This window comes from Rhipicephalus microplus, chromosome 3, assembly GCF_043290135.1.
Source record: "Rhipicephalus microplus isolate Deutch F79 chromosome 3, USDA_Rmic, whole genome shotgun sequence".
NCBI classification, from domain to species: domain Eukaryota; kingdom Metazoa; phylum Arthropoda; class Arachnida; order Ixodida; family Ixodidae; genus Rhipicephalus; species Rhipicephalus microplus.
In genome coordinates, this window is record NC_134702.1 from 124,507,645 (window position 1) to 124,531,192 (window position 23,548).

Below are 23,548 nucleotides of genomic sequence, written 5' to 3' on the forward strand. Positions count from 1 at the left end.
TACCGAGTTTCTGAGGCTGTATTGAAGGGTTTTTTTTAAGCCTATTTGTGGCTCTATTCGAGTTCTTTAGAGGTTACTTTTTAATACACTTACCAGTTTTTTGCGGCGACTGTTGAGAGGTATTTTTAATTCTCATTTAAGGTTTCCTTGGGGCTAATGTAGAGGTATTTATTCAAACCTGTATTGTGGTTTTTGCGGTTAACTTTGCGGGTTATTAAAACGCTGATTACAGATATTATTCCAGCTGCCAGAAAAGAATTTTTTTACCTCCTTTGATAAGAGGTAAAATTTTTTTTTTCTGGCAACTCGTATGATGCCTCTAATGCAGCAAACGTGAGCCTTTTTGGAAATTGATGAAGTGGTATTTATTTACACCCGTATTACACTTTTCGCATCCATTTTTTGCATTGTTTTAATGCCATCCAGTGACGTGAGGGCATCCAGGGCCATGAGTAACATTTTAAGACCCCTTGAAAGCCGGCCTTGCTTCAGTCTGAAAGTTTATTGAGACAAAATAAACTTCAAATGAACATGTCTCCTATAACTTCGTGGCCATTCTACAAAACAAATAAAGAATTTCAAAAGGCTTCAGGCAAAAATTCATGAAAAATCAAATAATCTTTACTGATACACTCAAAGCAGGAGAAGAACACAGCAAATAAAGAGTTAGGCACGTGATGCCAGATCATTGAGTAGTTTTTCGCCCTAGCCTTGCTCCTTGCAGGACTGCAAGTCAACATACAAAGCGTAACACACATTTGTTCAATGAGGGCAGCAGTTGCTTGATTGCTGAAGAAATGAAAAACGATTTTGCCCGTCGTTGCACAATAGAGCTTCATTACACTTAATGTACAAAGCATTGTGACTAGGCAGTCAGTATTACAATAATATTGCACATAAATAATACACAAGTACAATGAATTATGTGACAACCATTGGAACATTTGTATTATCAGAACAATAACATTTGTACAATTCCAATAGCGCTGCTACTCCCGACTAGACTTTACAAGAGAAAACATACACAGGTCATGCGTAGCAGGAGCAAAGATTTTAAACATAAGAGGGGCATCGATAGAGAATTGAAAAAAATGTATACTCTTTGTACTAGCTTGAGCACCTTTTGTCGAGCACCTTTTGGACTTGCTCGTGCATTTATGCACACGGTTTCCAAGTCACCAATAGGCTTTTTTTTCAAGAACACTAGCACCAATGACGAGCGTGCAAGCGCTTATGAGAAAAACTTGTAGGTCAGCACTATACAGATCAAGTGAACTTGGCAAGGTGAGATATATTACCGCGTAATTCACTCACAAACTTCAGTGTTTAAATGCGACGGCCTGTTTCTTGGCACTGTAACTTCAGATTAGAATGAAGCCTACAGGGCAAAAACAATTAAGTAGGACCAGAAAAAAAATATGCACACCTGAAGTGCTCACTCACGATTAAAATGTTATCACACGTGTTAAAAAACATATTGTGACGACGAGAGATTGACGAGCACACAAAGCGCCTCAAACAAATACAATTTATCGATCGCAGGAAACAGACTGGAAAGACTTCTTCGTCTTTTGCCCCCAGCCAAGGACAGTCGCGCTGCTTCATTATCCTCACCACTGGCACATACGCGCGGCATTATTCCCTCCTAAAAAAAACATCGTCCGATGTTCAACGTTTGAGAAGCAAGGCGAAACAAAAACTGCACAGTTAGTCACTGAAAGTAACGCTTCATCCGAAGCATGTGGACAATTTCTGGTGAATGTCTGCGCCACTTTGAACACTGCACGCCGTCCGGAACAACCTCGTAGTTGATATCACTGATACGTCGCAGAACCTTGCAGGGTTTGAAGTATCTTCGCAACAGCTTTTCGAAGAGCCCACGCTGACGAATAGGTGTCCAGACCCATAGTTTGTCGTCCACGTTGTATATGACGGTTCTGTGCCGGAGGTTGTAATACTTGGCATCTTCGTCTTGCTGTTTGGTGATTCCCAACTTGGCAAGTTGTCTGGCTTCTTCTGCTAGCTGGGTAAACTCTTTGGCGTCCGTCTCATTGCCACCATTTTCATGGGGGAGCATTGCGTCTAACGTTGTCGTAACCTCGTGTCCGTAAATGAGGTTAAAGGGTGTCTTCCGAGTGGTTTCCTGACGAGCCATGTTCTACGCGAATGTGACGTAGGGCAAAATGATGTCCCAGTTCTTGTGCTTTATATCTTAGTCTCTACATCTTGCTCTACATCTTGAGCTGTACCGCTTAGTTGGAAAATGGTGTCCAAGAGCTCGGCCATGAATGCAGTACCTCTGTCGGTGATGACTATTGCGGGAGCACCGTGTCTTAAGACGATGGCTTCGATGAAAAATTGCACCGCTTCAGCTGTCGTTGCTTGTGGCAGAGCACCTGTCTCCGCGTATCGGGTCAGGTAATCCGTGGCGACGATTATCCACCTGTTTCCAGTGGCAGACTTTGGGAAGGGGCCAAGAAAATCCATGCCAGTTTGTGCAAACGGTGTCCCCAGCCCTCGGACAGGCTGCAGCAGGCCAGCTGGTTTGATGGATGGTGGCTTGCGGCACTGGCAATCTAGACATGCCTGCACGTATGTTTTGACAACTTCGGCAAGTCTTGGCCAGTAATAGTTCTGCCTTATCCTCGCCAATGTTCTTGCGTAAACCAAGTGACCAGCGGTAGGTTCGTCGTGACAGGCTTGCAGTACCTCACGGCGTAGCGAAGAAGGAACGACAAGCAAGTAGCTGCTGCCGGTGGGTGAAAAGAGTCTCTTATAAAGAATGTCATTTCGCAAGCAGTACGACCGCAGCCCTCTCGCAAATAACTTCGGAACGCTATTCGTTCGCCCTTGTAGGTAATCTATAAGTGGTAGCAGCTCAGCATCGGCACGCTGCTGTTGAGAAAAGGCGGCAGTGTCCACAATTTCGAGAAAGGCTGTGTCGTCATTGTCGTTGTCCGGGGATGCTGTCTCAACAGGAGACCGAGAAGGACAGTCAACATCGGTGTGTCGTTTTTCCGACTTGTAGGCAACAGTGAAGTCAAATTCTTGGAGCCAAAGACTCCATCGTTCAAGGCGGCAGACGGATCTTTCAAGTTGACTAACCAACAGAGAGAGTGGTGATCACTGATAACGGTGAATGGGCAGCCGTACAAATAAGGACGAAACTTCAGGACTGCCCATACCATTGCAAGACATTCTTTTTCTGTCGTAGTGTAATTAGCTTCAGCTCGGGACAGCGTCCTGCTGGCGTAGGCGATCACGTTTTCATTGTTGTCCTTCGACTGTACGAGCACTGCTCCAAGACCCACATTACTAGCGTCTGTATGAAGTATTGTCGGCGCGTCTTCATCGAAGTGGGCCAGCACAGAGGTGTTTGCATGCGCTGATGAAGCTCGTGAAATGCCTGCTGTTGGTCTTCGCCCCATCTGAAGGGGGTATCTTCCAGAGTAAGCTGTGTCAATGGCCATGCAATGCCTGAAAAATTAGCAATAAACCACCGGTAATAGGCACAGAGTCGTAAAAAACGTCGCACTGATTTTTTGTCTGATGGCGTCGAGAAGTTTGCCACGGTGGATATTTTATCCGGGTCTGGTCGGATCCCTTGGCTGCTCATGATGTGACCGAGGAATTGAAGTTCGTGGAAGCCGAAGTGGCACTTTTCTGGTTTTAGAGTAAGACCGGCCAAGCGTCTTGCTTCAAAAACTGCTTCGAGCCTTTGTAAGTGTTCCTCGAAAGTCGCCGAAAAGACAATCACGCCGTCGAGGTACACCAAGCAGGTTTGCCACTTAAGTCTCGATAGAACCGTGTCCATGAGACGCTGTAATGTTGCTGGCGCCGAACAGAAACCAAAAGGAACAACCTGAAATTCATAAAGTCCATCAGGCGTAACAAAGGTGGTCTTCTCACAATCTCTCTCATCCACTTCAATTTGCCAGTTGCCGCTTTTTAAGTCCATAGACGAAAAGTAGCGTGCGTTTTGTAGTCTATCCAATGAATCATCAATACGCGGCAGAGGGTAGACGTCCTTCTTTGTGATCTTATTAAGCTTACGGTAGTCGACGCAGAAACGCAAGCTACCGTCCTTCTTTTTGACGAGTACTACTACGTTTGACCAACTCTTGATGTAGATGAGAAGCAGCCATGGAACTTGTTGATCAGCGTGAGAAGGCGGTCTCGCTGAAAGGGAGATAACATTGGACCAACGTCGACAGGTGTCGGTGTAGTGATAGTAGACGCTGCTGCTTCCTCCACTGAATGACAATCTTCTGTTTGCGAGAGTTCGTCAAAATAGGCAATAGCCGTGCCTTTAACTATGTGTCTGCGTTCTCTGCAGAAATTTGTCAATAGTAGTTCAGCGCATCCGTCAATAACAGTGATGACAGCCCTGGCAACAGAGATGCCGCTAGTGAATGCGAGATCCTTGATGTGTTCAGCGATGCCAGTACCGTTTTGTAACTTGTCACAGTGCACGGATACGAGAGAACAGCTTCTTGGCGGCAGTATGACGTCGTCATCGGCAATACGGAAGCTAGGTGCCTCGTGTTCCTCATCTGTAGCAGTCTCCGAGCTTACAGTAAACGTTACGCTTCTGTCACGGATGTCAATCACAGCCCCGTATTCGCGCAAGAAATCCATTCCCAATATGAGTTGTTTACAGCACTCGTGAAGAATGACGAGGGTGGCGACAAAGGTGGAACCAGCGATGAAGAGTCGGGCCGTGCACTTTCCAACTGTTGTCATCAACTGACCTCCTGCAGTTCTTATATTGGGTCCCTGCTATGGCATCTTGACCTTCCTTAGTCTGTCGGCTAGCTGCAGGCTTATTATAGAAAAGTGGGAGCCGGTGTCCACAAGAGCCGTCACTTGGTGGCCGTCAATGTGAACGACGAGGTCAGCGCTGATAACGTCAGTTACGTCGGCAGTTGTTCCATTCGTCAGATTAGTCGTTGCTCTCGTTGTCTTCGGCATCGGTGGCTTCGAGCTTTTATATGTCGGCAATAGGGGCTATTTGGAAGTTCAATTAATGGCAACCCCACCCCCCGATGTTGCTGCGTCTAGTTTCCCCTTCGCGGGCTAGGGGACCTTCCCCTGGTGACGTCGGCAAAACTGCGACGATTAGGTGAACTGGGCCGCGCAGGAGATGGAGAACGTGATCTGGGCATTACTGGATGGAGCCCTTAAATTTAGACATTCCTTCAAGGGGCCCTGCAACACTTTTTGAGCATGGTCAGGAAATGCTGCCGATCGGTAGTAGATAGAGGTTCCCGACAACACACGAGCCCAATTATATAGCGCAGCACGTGACCTGGATTTCACAATAAATTATCTAAGTCAGCTAAAAATTGCTTTCCCTTCTCTCGACAAATGACGGAACACGCTCAAAAATCACTCGTAGCAAACCCACCTATTAGCCATTGGCTGATTTGAACATGGCTCGCTCAGTCGTTTCAGAGATCGCCACAGCAGGCTGCGATTTGTCCACACATGCGAGTGCAATTACACTGAAAAAGCTTAACATTCAAAGAAAAAAGAAAGTGTTCAAGGTCATGAGTGACCTTGAAAAGTGTTTCAGGGCTGCTTTAAAGGGCCACTCACCAGGCCCTATACCGAATTTTAGTTAAACAATGGAAGTTGTTGGGTGTCCGATGAGGAACATTTTGCCACAAAAATTTTTCGAATCGGTTCATCACGAGCGGAGAAAACAGGTTTTTTGAAGCGGCGTGAAACGAGGATGAGAGAAGGCGAGCTCGAAACCCTTGCCGCTCCTCCGCGTAGCCTTCGCAAGCCAAATCTCTTCCTCACCCTCTCCAGCATCCCACCATGAGATGATGTGCGCATCACGTGCCCAAACAAGTCCAACCCCCGGGCACGCCAGCAGCATTGCTTTGTTGACCAGAGTTATTTTGTGGTCTTCTGCCTGTTTCTGCGGGATGGTTTGAAAACGATGGCTTAGACGCGGTAGAGTAGATGAGTACAATGAGTGCGCGAACGCTTAGGAGCGTTCTACAGTGGTCGTCTACTCAATGCACTGACCGCGGGGACACGAACGCATGGAAAACGCTGACACATTAGCCCCGCATCTCGTAGCATTTCACGGAAAAAAATGAAAGAAAAACGGGCACAATTTTTTATTGCGTCTCATTAGTTATATTAAGTTTTATTAATCTCTTGAAGCAACAAATACATGAACTACGCATGTTGTGTTAAAAAATTTTTGCCATGTCACGTGGTATACTGTTGACAACGTCAGAGCAGACTCGTCTATGTATAGGACCAGCGTCATTGCACTGCCGTGTACGTAGGGCCATCCCTACGCCCACGTCACGCCCTCATTCTCTACGCATGAGCCGGCAGAGGGGAGGGGGAGCAGCTTTGATCTTGAAATTTGACCCATTTCCGCGGTGCGTAGAGTTGCGAATTTTGCCAGACATGATCATGAACGCCTCGTCTACGTAATGCGCTTGTCAGCTCAAAATCGTCAAACCTGGTGAGTAGCCCTTTAATACATTCTTCTGTAATATGTAATAAACTTCTACAAGAACTTTTCCTAGAAAAGTTCTTGTAGAAGTTCATGAGCTCAAGGGCCTTTACTTTTGGCTTAGTTTGACTAAGGTCAACAAAGGCGAGCTCAATGAACGTCAGCACCCTGTCTGCCTTTTTTGGATATTTAATGTGAAATACCCAAAAAAGGGAGAACAGAAAAGCTACGGCAGAAAGTAGCAATGATGCCACGAACAGGCGTTGATTATCCGCGTGAAGCACCAGGGTGCCGTCGGTGGCTCTTTGAATGCACGGCGTCAGTGGCGTGTCTGCTTTCTGCAGAACAAAGCACAAAGCACAAATCAGTCACATAACTTGAACAAGCACTCAATGTTTTATAGTAATAAAAACAAACCGTCCTAGCTTTCTATTTTATATTCTAAAAGATTTTCCAGAAAAGCAAGCACATTCAAACATGGTAATAAAAGCTTATGATGATTTCTGGGGTTTAACATCCCAAAACCACCATATGATTATGAGAGACGCTGTTGTGGAGGACTCCGGAAATTTCGACCACCTGGGGTTCTTTAGCGTGCACCCAAATCTGAGCACACGGGCCTACAACATTTTCGCCTCCATCGGAAATGCAGCCGCCACAGCCGGGATTTGATCCCGCGACCTGCGGGTCAGCAGCCGAGTACTTTAGCCACTAGAACACTGCGGCGGGGTTGGTAATAAAAGCTTCCCTACTGGTACGAGCCTATTTTATAGTTGTTCTGCCAACTACACAAAAAATATGTCTTTGTGAACACTCAACGAGTATGAATTGTAGACTTTCTAAGTATTAGGATGACACCTAAGTATTTGGATCAGGTTTTTTTGTAAAGATGATGCTTTGTTATCTTTATGCAGCGCCTGCTTATTTTTAAATTTTTTATACTGTAACAGTCAGAAAGCACAGCATTCCTATGACTCAGCACAAAGACTACTTGAGGCGATTTCAAGTTCACAGCTGTCAATAGCACTTAAACATTTATTCAACAAGATGCAAATGTTGATGATAACTTGTACATGCCAATTAAAATTACACTAAGCTGCTCCACACTCGCAATACCAGGCATAAAAATTTTTCGAATCCTAAAGAAGGATTGTCACTTTTTATAGCTTGGACTAAACAAGATTCGATCATGGAAATTTGGCTATGCATAGGGAGCAAGCTAATAAAAACATGATGACCGAAGTGCTAAAACTGGTGGGCCAAAGCTCATCAGTAAATGAGTGAGCCACTGTCATCAACGCATAGTGGCAAGGACAGTCTTATGCAGGATACAATGAGAGAAAAGCATGCATGTGTTCAAGCCTGGCTATGTTGCATCTAATCCGCTATATAGCTTTGAAGCACTCACGTCGGTCAAAAGTGTCTCCAAAGAGTCATTGCAGCGGTTTGCAATGAACTTGAGAACACCTAAAATAGCATCCTCTGCAAAGAACGGAAAAAAATTTACGTCAGCATTTCCATATGCCATAATTTCTAACATTCAAACAATATTGTCACCTGATCACAGAACAACCACAACGTCTGTTCACAGGAGCAGCACTGGACGTTGAGCCGAACCGAAGGTTAGAGCACGAGCACGCACCAACCGTCCTCTTCTTCTTTCACACCATGGCACATACTCGCATTGGCATGGCTAAACCTCGTTCCATGCCTGTGGCATTACCCTCCCTTCGAAAAAAAAGTACCACCCCGATGACCAATGCCGATTAAAAGTTAAAGTAGTCGCGTACACGCACAAGGACGCGTGAAGAAGCAGTGTCAGGTGGCTCGGGGGTAGTGTGGCTTCATCCGTGACACATGAACAATGTCGGGCTGCTGGGAACATCGAGATCGCTGAGCTGTGTCTTCAAGCAGAATTTCGTAGTTGACATCTGTGAGGCGCCGTAGTACTCTATAGGGACCGAAGTAGCGGTGAAGTAACTTTTCCGAGTGGCCCCTTTTGCGAACGGGGATCCACAGCCAGACCAGATCACCGGGTTGGTAAATGACATGGTGATGACGGGAGTTGTACCTCTGCGAGTCGATTCGTTGTTGTTTTCGGATCCACTTGAGTGCAAGCTGGCGGGCCGCGTCGGCGAGCCGGAGAAAGTCGTTCGCATCAGTAGTAATATCGGTCGTGTCAGGCAACAGCATGGCATCAAGCATCGTAATTGCTTCTCGGCCGTGAGGCAACCGGAATGGAGTGAAACCCGTAGTCTCTTGAACCGCAGTGTTGTAAGCGAACGTTACGTATGGCAAAATTGCATCCCAGTTCTTGTGATTACGGTCGACGTACATAGATAGCATGTCAGCGAGCGTCTTGTTTAATCTCTCCGTCAGACCGTTGGTTTGTGGATGGTATGCGGTTGTTTTGCGATGAGCTGTTCCACCAAGTCTCGTGACGTCTTGCATCAATTGGGCTGTAAAGGCTGTTCCACGGTCAGTGATAAGAACTGTTGGCGCTCCATGGCGGAGGACGATGTTGTTGATAAAAAAATACGCAACCTCATTGGCGGTGCCTCGTTGTAGGGCTTTCGTTTTGCAGTACCTCGTTAAATAGTCAGTAGCGACTACGATCCAGCGGTTGCCATCATGTGACTTCGGGAAGGGCCCAAGCAAGTCCATGCCGATTCGTTCAAACGGTTGTGACGGAGGTGCAACAGGCTGTAATAAACCAGCGGGGCGCACAGGTGGGGCTTTACGGCGCTGGCAATAATTGCATGTTTTAACGTAATGCTTGACATCCTGGGTGAGCTTTGGCCAGTAGTAGCGAGTCCGAATCCGGACAAGGGTACGTGCGAATCCTAGGTGGCCGGAGGAAGGCTCGTCATGGCAGGCAGATAAAATGTCAGCACGTAGCCCTGGTGGAATGACGAGGAGGTACTCAGTCGCATAAGGTTCGAAGTTCTTTTTGTAGACGATGTCGTTGCGGAGACAAAATGACCCTGACCGTGCAAATGCCGATGGTGGACTCGAGCTGCGACCTCGAAGGTATTTGATAAGTTGTTGGATCTCTGAATCATTCCACTGTTGTTGGGCCAAGTCAGATTCACTGACTGCACAAAGAAAATGGCCATCGGTATCATCGTCCTTCGATGTCGTCGCGAGGGGTGCGCGCGAAAGGCAATCAGCATCAGTGTGCCTGCGGCCCGACTAGTAGACGACTGTAACCTCAAATTCTTGAAGGCGTAAGCTCCACCTCGCGAGGCGCCCTGAAGGGTCCTTGAGATTGGCCAGCCAACAGAGGGCATGATGGTCCGTAACTACTCTGAATGGACGGCCATACAGATACGGTCGGAACTTTGTTATCGCCCAAATAACAGCAAGACATTCCTTCTCCGTGGTAGAGTAGTTAGTTTCCGCAGATGACAAAATGCGGCTAGCATAAGCGATGGGACGTTCAGCGCCGTCTTGCCACTGGACGAGTACTGCACCAAGACCGATGTTGCTTGCGTCAGTGTGAAGTTCGGTGGTGGCATCTTCATCAAAGTGCCCTAGTAAGGGTTCACTCTGAAGGCACTGCTGAAGCTGGGAAAAAGCGGCTCTCTGCTCTGGACCCCACACAAAAGGAGTATCCTCCTTCGTTAAACGGGTAAGGGGTTCAGCGATGTTGGCAAAGTTCTGGACAAAGCGCCTGTAGTAGGCGCAGAGACCCAAAAACCGGCGCAAATCCCGTTTGTTCGAAGGTGGAGGAAATGCAGCAACAGCCATGGTCTTTTCTTGGTCTGGTTTAATGCCATCGTGACTGATAAGGTGGCCGAGGAACTTTAGTTCTTCGTAGCCGAAATGACACTTCTCCGGTTTTAGAGATAGGCCTGCGGATCGAATAGCTACGAAGACGGACTGAAGTCGTTGTAAATGTTGCTCAAATGTTTTGGAAAAAACAACGACGTCGTCTAAATACACGAGGCAGGATTCCCACTTCAGACCGGACAGGATGGTGTCCATCATCCTTTGGAACGTTGCCGGTGCAGAGCACAATTCAAATGGTAACACTTTGAATTTGTAGAGGCCATCGGGAGTTATGAATGCTGTTTTTTCCCTGTCACGTTCATCGACCTCGATCTGCCAGTAGCCGCTGCGTAAATCCATTGACGAAAAATATCGGGCATGTCGAAGTCGATCCAGTGAATCATCTGTGCGTGGGAGAGGGTAGACGTCTCTCTTCGTCACTTTGTTGAGCTTCCGGTAATCGACGCAAAATCGAAGAGTGCCGTCTTTCTTTTTAACAAGTACGACGGGTGACGCCCATGGACTGTTCGAGGGTTGGATGACGTCGTCGTCGAGCATCTGTTTCATTTGAAAACGTATTGCCTCGTGTTCTTTTTGCGACACGCGGTAGGCGTGCTGTCGTACAGGCCGTTCGGTAGGGTCCGTTATAATGCGGTGCTTCATGGTTGGGGTCTGCTTGATTTTGGAGGTGGACGCAAAGCAATCACTATACGTACGTAAAATCATGCGTATCTGCTGTTGCTGCGCACAGGATAGCTGGCAATTCACGTCAACCGTACTGGCTATATCAGTGTTACCTTCGGCAGCAGTGGCAATCGGAGCGATAGTGGAACATTCTGCGTCATCGATGGCTTCAAAGTTCGCGATTGCTGTTCGCTTTGCTAAGTGTTGGTACTGGCCGCCGAAATTCGTGATCAGAAGCTGAGTCCTCCGATGTTTCAGTTTGACGATAGCACGCGGGACACAAATCTGCCGAGCCAAGAGCACTGAGAGGTTAGTTTCCGCGATGCCACTACTCTTGTTGTCACTGTCGCTCTCCACCGTTACCAACATACTGGCTCGCGGCGGCAGTGCGATGGTGTCGTCAGCAATTCGAAGTGTTGTGGTCGGCGCAACTGCATCCTTTCGTAGGGCTGTATGGTCGTTAGATAACGTTATGAGCAGGTCGCGAAGGTTAATAATGGCTCCATGCTCGCGGAGAAAATCCATTCCGAGAATCAGGTTTTGGGAGCATTCGCGCAATACAACGAAGGAAACAATGTACGTCGACTCACGAATTCGGAGGCGGGCAGTGCACATTCCTAGCGGTGTCAATAGGTGACCTCCCGGAGTCCGGAGGTTGGTTCCATGTCCCCAAGGTGTCTACCTCTCTTAGCTGTGCAGCGAGGTCAGCGCTTATAACAGAATAATCGGCACCCGTATCTACCAGAGCGGTCAGCGGGTGGTTGTCGACAAGAACAGAGATACGAGCAGAGACCTGTTTGTCGTCGATGGCACACGTCGGTGAAAGAATGTCCTCGGATGTTGGCAGGCAAATCGGGGGAGGGTCTTGTAACGGTCGATCAACAGCGGCCTCACCCCCAGAAGTCGCTGTTCTTAGTTTCTCCGGCGCGGGCTTGTGGATCTAGGTGATCTTCCTGCAAGGACGTCCGCAAAGGTTGATTGTTGGCCAGGTGACGTGGAACGCCGTGGAGATGGTGAGCGGGATTGGCGACGCAGAAGGTTTGAGGATCGTTGGCTTGTCAAGTATTCGGCGATAGCACGGGGCCGCTCACCATCTCTGGGTCGACGAGCATCCGGACGAAAGCCGGGAAGACCCATGTGCCTGTAGGCGCACTCACGGTAGATGTGTCCTGGTTCACCACAGTGATAACATAGAGGCCGGTTGTCGGGAGCACGCCATACACTGGATTTCCGTGTAAGGGGTGGGTTGCCGTACTGCGGTGGTCCCGAGTAGAACGACGGTGCCGTCTGCAGGGTGGACGGACGAGACGGATAGCCAACAGCCGGTGCAGGAGTACGCAGTGCTTCCGCGTACGTTAATAGCGGAGCTTCGGCTGGATGCGGGGCCGTCATGTGTTGGACTTCGGCTGCACGCAGAGTCGTCATGGGGTGCACCAGCTGCCGGACCTCTTCGCGAACGACATCCATTAAAGCAGCAACATGGGGCGGAGAAGACACCACGTGCAGCCTTTGCAGCTCCTCGCGCACAATACTGCGCACGAGCTCCGTCAGGTCTTTTACAGTCGTGACGTCAGGTGTTTGTAGGGCCGACGACACTGACGAAAGACTGCCAGGACGTTCATACTGGTACGAACGCTGCCTTAGCATTCTCTCCATTGCCGTGGCTTCGCGAAGGAACTCCTCTACAGTGCCGGGAGGGTTCCGCACTAGTCCCGCGAACAGCTGCTCCTTCACTCCCCGCATTAGGAGGTGCACCTTCTTTTCTTCCGTCATTGAAGAGTCGGCTTGCCTGAACAGCCGCGTCATGTCCTCAACGAACATGGCAACACTCTCGTTCGGACGCTGGTTTCGGGAATTGAGGAGCCGTTCCGCTTGCTCCTTTCGGTCAGAGCTTCGGAAAGTATTTCGCAACTGGTTGCAAAACTCTGGCCAGGTTGTCATAGTGGCTTCATGGTTTTCGAACCAAGTGCGCGCAGAGTCCTCGAGATAAAAGTAGACGTACCGAAGCTTTCGCTGCTCATTCCACTCGTTGACGCTGCCGCAACGGTTGTTGTCGTCGAGCCAGTCGTCGACGTCCTCATAAGGGTCACCGTGGAACGGCTTCGGAGTACGCGGGACGAAGAACCATGGAGGAGGCAGCGTTGATGTTTCTTGGGTTTGCGTTCTCGCACTAGCCATAGTACTGCCGAGTTCAGGAAATGGTCCGAATTCAGGAGGTAGGCCTAGTTGTCGCCTGCTACGCCGTAGGTCAGCTGGTTCTTCCAAGTCGCGGCTAGTGTCGGGACCTTGCTGCTGATTGCAGTGCATACAACACTACCCAGCACCTCCACCAGAAAATGTCACGTGATCACAGAACGACCACAACGTCTGTTCACAGGAGCAGCACTGGACATCGAGCCGAACCGAACGTTAGAGCACGAGCACACACCAACCGTCCTCTTCTTCTTTCACACCATGGCACATACTCGCACTGGCATGGCTAAACCTCGTTCCATGCCTGTGGCAATATGCACGCACGTGAAATTAGGTGCAGTTGTGCATGTCATCAAGTTTCAAAGCAGAGGGGCATGACAAAGTGGGCACATCTGTTCAAGCGTAACTTGTAATCACCACTTTCTCCACTAAATGACGGCTGGCACGACTTGTTAGCCACCACCATGATCACCACCATGCGATGAAAGCGGCAGTGTCGACGCAGCATCTCAAAATGCGTCAATATCCATCAAAACAAAAAAATGTCGCAGAATATCCACGGAGTGAATGATGAGTGGCCCGAAGTGTCCGTCCATTTGTTTGCGTGACAGACGCTCCACCCCACTCATCATCATTCAGACCGTGGATATGCTGTGAATTTCTTAGTATAACAGCGCCATCTATCCTCTTTGATAGTCAACTATACCGAACCCACTAATGCCATCCAGTGATATTATTTCCAAGGACATATACACACTGCTATCTAATGAGCAATTCTTAAAACCAACTTGAAGTGGTTACTACTACAACATACTACTACTAGGAATCGACCCACACCTTAGGGAGCTTCACCCCTAAAACAAGCTTGCATTGCTGCGAAATAAAGTTTAGTGCTGCAGTGGGCATGCCTTCCTGGGTCCAAGCATAACCACATAATAGACAATCATTACTTGGTCTTACTGTAAACAAAACGGCAGTGCCACAAAACAGAGTTGACTGATTTACAAAATCTCAATACCTTCTTTCTTTTGAGGCAAGTTAAAAAGCTCCTGCTTAGAAGCATGGTTTGTACTGAAGTATTTAGATTTAACTCAACTTTTCACTGCAGGTTTGCTTCTCGTTTCGTTTTTCATTTCTCATTAGCACTCATTTATAAAAATGGTTGATGTTACAGAGAAATAATAGTTGTCATGACAACAATGTATGTGTGTGGACTACAGGAACACATTACCAGAGGCCAAGGTTGAAAAATCTGTCACCTCCTTTTGGTGGCCATGACTGAGGATCATGCCACAAAGGCACTCGAACCCCTTCATGATGTTGTCCAAGATGTTTTTTTTAAACAGCAAGTTGAATTAATCTAACTGCAACTGAAAAGAAAGATCACAATGTTTACCACAGATGTCACAAAAGAGGGGAGGGAGATAAGAGCATACAGAATGTTCGGTGGCCAAGAATGGATACTCCAACAGCGCCTGTTGTATGGTCATGCGCTCGAGCCGCTCATGCCTTTCTTTGGCGGTGGCGAGGAGGCACGGCCGCAGCTCGTCATCACCTGCTGTGCTGGCATTCTCTGTGAGCCACTCGTGGTGCCAACGACGCCCCTCAGCGGTCTCACCATAAACAATGAGTTCTGGGTTGTCCTGCAACATGTGAATCGAGTGGCCACTTTATTAGTGCACACCTAGCAAAGTAAAACAAAAATAAGCACCAAAAATATGTGCACCAGTGATAACATTTCACCTGCACTTTTTACAGAAAACAAAAAACTATTGTTTCACCAGCAAAAATATATCTTAAAAAAACACTTACAGACAGCCGGCACAGCTTCTTGTTAATTTGTTCTGGCCCTGGCACCCTGGGCCTCTTTGGTGCGTTGATGACTCTCATGGCCTCCATTTCTTTGGAGATGTTCTGGGTCTTTTTCCGGTTATTTTTAAACTTGTTTTTTAGTGCAAGTTTCCGCGATTCCTACGCATTGTGCAAAAACACAAGCCCGAATGAGATTATTCTCACAGCTTTTGTCATGAATTTTAATGACCTCAATAGCTTTTTTACAAAACAAAATACTGTTATAAAACTTTATATGTTTTCTACATGGCTTTCTACTGCGAAATTTGTAAATGAGAATGTTTTGACAGAACTCGGTCTGTCAAGCTGGCTAAAAATTATTACGAAAAAAAAGAACTCTTTAGCCACTTTTAGTCCAAAGTAACTAATATCTAAATTGAAAACTAAAAACTGATTCGATGTTTCGGAACCAATGCAGTCCCTTCTTCAGGGGACTGCATTGGGAACTTGTCGTTGAAGCGTCCCCCTTAAAGCACTGCAAGGGCCTGGACCTTGTTTAAACTTACTGGCCAGAGCCCGGCTCGCTGGCTCAAAGCAAGACCTAGGCCATACCCTTACCGGAGGAAAAAATGCACCTACCCGGCCTGACCGCAGATTAGACCTGACATAGGTGAGAGCCAATAATCTGGGTGGTGTTGCTCGAACACAGAATTGACAACACGGTGTTTTAAGTGGCAAATATCAGTGCTTTGGTGGCGAATGCTTTGCAAACAATTATGCTTTAATTTGCAGAAATTGTAGCGCAACTGAGAAAATTTTGTGGCTGGTCGGGCATTTTCGCACACCGTGACACAGTTTCGGCACATTTCGTGGTTTTGGTGGCGCTCAATAGAAAAATTGGGAATGATATCAGGTTAGTGCGAGTAGTGCAGGTGTTGCACGTCTTAGCAAACCTGCTTTCTGCTTTTTCAGATTTTAATGGCATATGGCTCCCTAACGATGTACTGGTAGAGGGCAGTCACTAGACTATGCGAGCATACGACTGACAGGAGGTGGACGAAGAGATCTCTAGCTATCTTGAAAGTTTGTACCAGTTTTGGTAATAAAGACACGAATAAGCTTTTCGACGCTTACTCATCAGATGCATATCATTCAAGGTCAAGTTACAGCTGCCCAAATCTTTAACTATCGCACTCGAGTGGCGACATTGCTGTGCATCAGCACCACACAATAGAGCTGAGTTACAAACAAGGCGAGATTATGTGCAATCCCAGAAAGTGAATACAGCTGTGCTCATGGTCTCCTTGGCTGTTCCTTCTTCGAAGCATAATCCCATATCTGCACATTTAAAGGGGTATCGACACAAAAACTTTGGCCTCGCATTTTTCTGCTGCGATCTGTTGCTGCTCGCCTGTTAGTTATTTTACGACATATCATTTGCTGCAGCACATGACAGATAATTTATTACATGCCTCTCATTATCCACCAGCTTCAGTTTCAGTTTGAAACAGCTTCAAAAACCGGGTGCAACTATTGCCACCTAGCATGTGCATGTCAGCACAAAGAAATGTGACACACTTTCGCACGGTCCACATCAAGAATCAGTTTTGAATAGAAAACGAAACTGCAGTGTCGTCAAACAGCAAACTTTTAAGGCATGCGCCACGGCAACCAACCATCAATTAAGAAGTATAGACTGCGGGAATAAACGCAAAAAAGAAAAAATGGTGGCTATGATGTCATAATAACTTATTTTATTGACTGCAGCGTGATGATGGCAGGGAAGTTCGGGGTCCCCAAAACGTCCTCCTCTAGGGTTTCAAATGGCACGATGGAGTTGAAGGCTCACCCAAGCTTCAAAATTAGTTTAAAACACCTTCCAAGCTATACCTAATCATTGTTGACATTTCGCAGATGATATACAAATGTTTACGGGAATCAACCTTGCAGGCTATCTCAGCAATGAAATTTTTTGTCAATATTCCTTTAGGAGGCGCCAAGTTTTTTCATTTTATGAGTAGAAATGTGTGGCGTATCGTGAAATATTTGCTCAATTTCTTACAGCCACATTCAGCATTGGAACATTATTTCTTTATTTAGAATACGCTCAGGGCCAATGGCATCACAGAAGGGGTGGGGCAAAAATACAGAAAATTGGTAGTAGTTCAGAAACAGGTCACAAGACAAAAAAATGCAGAAATAGAACTCACTACCATTCATAACTACGTTTCAAAAGTTTACAAGTAGTTACTCTAGTTATAGTAATACAAAAAAAGAAAACAAAATACATAATACTACCTTAATTATAAAGAAATGTCGAAATTCGGTGTATCAGCAGAGAGAGGCACATGATATAAGTATAAATGGTGGTGCCTAGTTTAAAAGAAAAAGAAAACTTAGAGAAATATATCACGTACAGCTTCTCTAAATTGGTTAGTATCCTTGATGGTGACAACATCTGGAGGAAGGTGATTCCAATCATCACTAGTGTGTGGCACAAATGAGTGAAAGTAAAGAAGATGCCTTACAAGATGGAATGCCAACTTTGTGTTGGTGATCAATGCGAGATGATATGTAATATGGTGCAAAATACAAGCACAATGCTGAACTGGACACACTCACAATGATGAGCTATATACATTTTCCTCTCAGTCAGAAACATCATGCATTCTTTTCCGCATGCCCTTTCCCCATTGTATTGCGAGGACTTCCGGCAACTAACTACTCGTAAACGGTGCCAGCGGGTCTTCCCTGCATTTGTACCAAAAAAGATTTGATTGACTGATATGTGGGGTTTAACATCCCGAAACTATCGTAGCGGAGGGCTCCCAAAATTTAGACCACCTAAGGTTCTTTAACGTGCACACAAATCTGAACACACAGGCCACAGCATTTCCGCCTCCATCGAAAATGCAGCCGCGGCAGCCGGGATGCGATCCCGTGACCTGCCTGTCAGCAGCCGAGTACCTTAGCCACTAGACCACCACAGCGGGGCCGTACCAAAATGGAGCTTGTAGTTGTTTGGGAAAATGGCCGCAAGGGGGGTGCGTACACTTCAGAGAGATTTTGACTGCTTTGACAGTTGACAATGACCCAGCGAGAAGGGCGGTCACCAGTGTCGAGAGTCTCGCGTAAGCAGCGAGCATGGAGTGTCCCACGCAACGTATTGAGACGGATCTTGCCTTTGCCCTTGTGTTAATTAAATGCCTGTTTGTGTTTAATCAAATGTCTGTGTCTGCTATATGAGTATGTCAGACACAAACATCGCCACACGTGCAACCCCGCACTTGCAGGCCCTTCAGGCGTCGCAGGCTGAAGTGTATAATGGAAGCCTACGAGACTGCCGCATGCACGCCGCTGTTAGATCAGCTGGGCCTCACCCTACGAGTGTTTCACTCCTTATGGCAGAGAAGGATAGCAAGGCTGCACTAAATTTGAAGCAGGCTGAAATGGATGTTTTGAACTTCATTATTATAGCACAAATTCGCAAAATTTTTGTGTCTGCATGTTCACATAGCAAAAATGTGCATATTTCTCTTCATTATACATTTTAGACCTTGGGGTTGTTTACTGGCCCTTTAACCTTTAACTTATGCAGCTGGAAGTAGCATGAAAATATAGCAAAGGTTCCATGCTCACCATGCCGGTCCCTTTTTTGATGTTGTCCCGTAGGTGCGGGTACTTCTGAATAAGCTGTTCCACTGCTGTGTTGTAAAGCTCCTTCGAAGGAAACCTAGGGGAGAGACATGTACCAATGTATTCATGCTAATGGTACAGCATGAAAATAGAAGGAGTGAAAAAAATAACTACAGACAGAACTGAATGACAAAAGTTTGATAATATCTCTATGGTTACAAGCAATGGTAACTAGCCATTATTTCTCCAAGAGCAAATAGCCAAACCTAAACACGAGAGAAGTTGAACAGAATATGGATGCTTAAAATAATGAAATTCGTTCGAATAGGGAGGTTTGCTGGGGGCAACATTTCCACACATTTATGCTGCCCTGATGCCACAACAAGTACACTTGGTAAAATGCTGGCTTCAAGTAATATGCAACTCACCTCATGTCCAAACTAAAAGTATGTTCACATAAACCTGAAGGTCACAGAGAAAGACCATGCAAAGTACATGTATGAATGCAAGCCACTAAGCTGTGATTAGCACAGTTGAAGACATTACATTAGGCCCTAAGAAAAATGCAGGATGCAGGAGCTCCAATTTTTTATAAATTTCAGCCTCTGTGTGACGATATCTAAAGACTACATAAGCACTGTTTATAAAAATATTCAGGAGGACAAGCTCGTCGTAACATGTTTATCAAAAGAAAACTTGAAAAAATATTCTACAACCACTTTTAGGTAACTGCTTAGCTCACACTTGCATCATTAAAAAGGAGTATTAGAAGTAAGGGGGCATTTATGTGCCTTGCAACAATGATTCTCGGTTGGCTCAGTCATGTTTCTTTTCATTCTGAAGACTCGGTGCTCACTATGAGCCTATCGAAGAGCCCTAGTAACGTTGATAGCAGCTTACTGTTTACGACATGGAAGCACCCGGCATATAATGACAAAACAAGAAAGTGACACAGAAAATCGCAGTAATTATTCGCACAAGAAACGATTCGAACCAGCGGCATGGGACTGAGAACCAACGTTACAGCCAAGCTGCAAGCCATAACTAATCTACGACGTGTGAAGTCTGAGGTGAGGTCAGTGCTACAACTCGGCTTGGCATTATGATATTTAGAAATGATGGAAGAACCTAATTACAAAAGCCAGGGAAAATATAGGGGATGTCAGTTGTAGTAGTTATGATGCTTGCGAAAAAAGTGAAAAGGACAAAAAGATAACTAGCCACTGGCAGGGTAACTTGCAAGTTACCTTTTCACCTTCCTTGTTTTCTTCAAATTTACATTGCTATTATTACAATAAACATCCTTTACACTTTCCTAGGCTTTCTGGTCAGTTATTTATAATTAACATTATGCTTAACAAAGAAAAACAAGCCCCTAAAGTTTTCCTTGATCTGGCACTAAATCAAGTCAGAAGCACTACATACCATACTATTTTGAAGCAAGCTTGAAAAATTCTGTTGATGATGGCTCGCCTCACAGGTCCCTCAACTGGTTCGCCCCTCTGGAGAACTTCCTCATACGGCCCGAAAGCAGGAAGTCTGAACTCAAGGGAGTCGTACTGCTTTCTTAGTGGCACATGTATTTCCACCAACTCAGTGGTGCAGATGGAGTCAGCACTGAAACAGAATGTTAGTGTCAATTTTCAAGCTCACAGAATATTAAGCAACTGTTTTTCAGGTAACAAACATGCAGGACCTTTTATATGATGACACAGTGGAAATAACTTGCTCAACAATTATTCTTTGCTGTTCTGTGATGTGCAGAAATGAGTAAAGTTCTAGGTCTTACCTCTGATTGAGATGTTCCCGCGAAGGATCATGTGCCCTGGAGCTCGGGCCGGCCTCGATGCATTCACTGCTGGTTGGCTGCACAACGAAAAAACTTTCAAGCTATAGCTCTTTAATTCATAACACCACAAAAATTGTAAATATCTGTGGAATTTTGTGAATTAGTGCTTAAAGCATCATGAAGTACAAGCACATTTCAGGAATGGCATTTAGAAAACTGGTATAAACAATCACAGCTCACTTGAATTAAAGTAGAACATTAAAACCATCAGGCAGCAAACTGCAATGTGTGTGAAAGCCTCTGATAGCAAACAGTATTACAAATTTTAAAGTCTATGTAAAAAAGAGAAAGAGACTATTCCTTGTATTATCATCATCAGCCTGGCTAAAGTTAGAGCAACTTAAAAAAATTTTAGCCAGGTTAGGCAGGTCAAAGTAAAAATAAGAAATCATAGTAAATTGACATTATTAGTGCAGCTGTTGCACCCCTGTGATAGCTGCCTTGATAGTGATGTTAGCATAACTGGTGCATTACGATCTTCTGTACACGGACAGAAAAGCTGTTTGTTTTGAAATCTTCCAGTTGATCTGCATAATCCAAGCGCCTCTTTGCATGCAGGACACATTCGTGTAATTAAACTGAGCCATCGTATACAGGTGAGAGGCACATTCCTGCGCTTAGCTTCTTCCATTTACCTTTTGTACAGTAGGTGAACTGGCAAACTAAGCATCTGATAAATTATAATGACCTAGACAAAAGTCACAGCCGGATATTATGGAAAGGCCAAAGGTACTGTCCACCACAATGCATTCATTATTGGTGGTGCCGCGGCCCTGTCTGTGTATAGGGCGAATAACTGGCCTTGCTCTGCACGCGACACCTTATAGACATGCAGCCATGCTCTGTACGGGTGGCAACAGCGAAAGGTGTGCTTGTTTAGCTGAAGATGCGCGCTCCCTTAGGAGACTTTTGCCCCATCTATTTCTTAAGATGAAGCACATTTTGATTATTAACACACACCTGCATAAACGATGCACTCTTTGTGACAGCCTAAATTTTTTTTTTGTGCAGCTATTGGCACATTGATATAATCGCATGCCTCAAAACAGCCATAAAGCTTGCATCATTGATGCAGGTGTGTTTTATCAATCTAAACGGACTTCGTACTTTAAAATAGATGTGACAAAAGTGTCATGAAGTAGCACGGATCTTTGGCTAAACAAGCACACCTTCCACTGTTGTCAACCGTGCAGAGCACGCCTGCATGTCTGTAAGGCAGCGCATGGCTCTTGTGCACATGACGTCATAACCCGCAATGTGTCGCGCCACAGAGCAAAGCAAGTGGCTTGCGGGCTATACATAGATGTAGCTGCGGCTGTACTACTCAGTTACACGGCACAAACTCGCTTCCATTAAGACTCATGTACATTTCCATAACATGGTAATTATGCCAGTAAATAGCTAATGCTATATGAAAGATGATTCAGCTCAAACAGGCACTATGACCTGAATAGCTGTATCTGGAGGTTACATAACTCATTTTTGAAAGAGATACTCACATCTGTAGTGGGCGGCAGCACTTTCCTCCCCACCTTGATTTTAAATTTTGAGAGGATTGTGCAATCTTTTTTTAGGTCAATGTATTCATCGACCTCGGTGTCGAAAACCTGGAGCTGAATGAAACATTTCATTTATAAAGTTGGGTGAAACATGTTGTGGCACGCATGTTAACAGACAAGTAAACAGCGTTTTTCATAAATCGCTTTCCGTTTTTTGCTGATCTCTTATGTCACTTGTGCTAACTTAACTAATTAGCATTTCTGAGGGTGAGAATCGCTAAGTTTCTTCAACTTTGTTATTCGATTTGAAAAAATGCGAGCAATAGCACAGTGAATAGCATGTTATTTCACGAGCTCTTCTTGGCATCACATACACAGAAATAATATGCTGTTTTCTGTGCCGTTCATCCTGTTTTGTGTTACATATTTCACTTCACTAGATATGCGCCAGTTCGGTATATTCGTACAGAGACTGTTTGGTTATGCGTAATTAGTTATGCGTAATTGGTTATGTGCGAAACCCACCATATGAATCCAATAACATAACACGAACAGCTTACTAATCCACTAATAGAACCAATTCGGACCTTCCTAGTAGTCTTTTTGAACTTATAATTTGAACATGATCTGGTTCTATTGCTTCAAAAAGGTGCACTACGTGACACATACATAAATATCAATGTGATGAAAATGGGTGAACAGCACTTTTCTTCCATCAATGACAAGAAGTTTCGAAGTACTCAATTGGTACTCACCAAGGTTTGCTCGTCCACAGCAGTGTGTGTAGACAAAGCGTGGACTAGCTCGTCATACGAACCCGTAGGCAGCACAACTTTCTTTTGCTCGCCTGTCTCTAAACGCACAACGCATACTATGGCCGCCATGCTTCTAAAACTTAGCACACGCACAAAAACGTTGTCAGAGTACAAGTACAGGAGCACAAACAAACGCCGCCGCGGAATGAGAATTTGTGCCACGAGTGATTTGCGCGCTAAACAAAGATGTCGTTACGTCGTGACCCAGCCTTGCCACGCTAGAATCATCTCACCTCTAAGGTGTAAGAAAGCACTTGCTTGAAAACAAAAACTTTACGAACTCAAAATAATATTAAAAATAATTTCTCTGACGTATATTTAGTTATTCTCAGCCATGGTACTTGACAGTATTGTACTGTTAACTTTGACACGAATTCATCACGTCATAGCGTTGCCAACATTCACCACTGCATCCACTGCGCACGAGTGCATCATAACGCATGCATGTGAGGTCCGTTCGATTCGCCTGCACCACGTGAACCAGTTCACGAGGTGCTGCACCTTATCATTCGTTTCAGCGGTGCAGCATTGACGACCGCTGAATCCTGCCATTCATTTTGAAAGGTGCAGAAGAGGTGCAGCACCGGTTCACAATTTTCCTGCACCTCCTTCGCTGACGGTGCCGGCTTGGTGCAGGCGCGCGTGCAGCTGAGCAGACGACGCAGCACTTAGACGTATATGGCTTAGGCGCCATACCCGCCTCTACAAATGCGGTGTGTTTTGCCAAGATGTTTACGCCTCATAAACTGTCCGCATCTGCGTTTCGCCATAGGTCGGTGTTTGCTGAATGGTGCAAAATAACCAAAAAGAAATAAGGCCAACACCTTGT

General features: G+C 45.8%; 1 protein-coding gene across 3 annotated transcripts; it reads right to left on the minus strand.

Annotated features, from left to right (window-relative positions):
- Nucleotides 1–599: 599 nt before the first annotated feature.
- On the minus strand, nt 600–23,343 carry LOC142803909 (uncharacterized). 3 transcript variants are annotated; one of them, XM_075890201.1, is made up of 10 exons: nt 22,660–23,343; nt 21,905–22,018; nt 20,346–20,422; nt 19,982–20,173; nt 18,560–18,653; nt 14,942–15,100; nt 14,566–14,772; nt 14,389–14,499; nt 7,890–7,963; nt 600–6,819 (listed from the first exon to the last, which is right to left on the minus strand). In XM_075890201.1, the coding sequence occupies exons 1-8, from the start codon at nt 22,786–22,788 to the stop codon at nt 14,485–14,487; spliced, it is 987 nt and encodes a 328-aa protein (XP_075746316.1). In that variant the 5' UTR covers nt 22,789–23,343; the 3' UTR covers nt 600–6,819; nt 7,890–7,963; nt 14,389–14,484. The 3 variants fall into 3 exon arrangements, with proteins under 3 accessions (XP_075746316.1, XP_075746314.1, XP_075746315.1); XM_075890199.1 differs by having other exon boundaries at nt 14,361–14,499; XM_075890200.1 differs by having other exon boundaries at nt 600–7,963.
- Between the last annotated feature and the right edge of the window lie 205 nt (nt 23,344–23,548).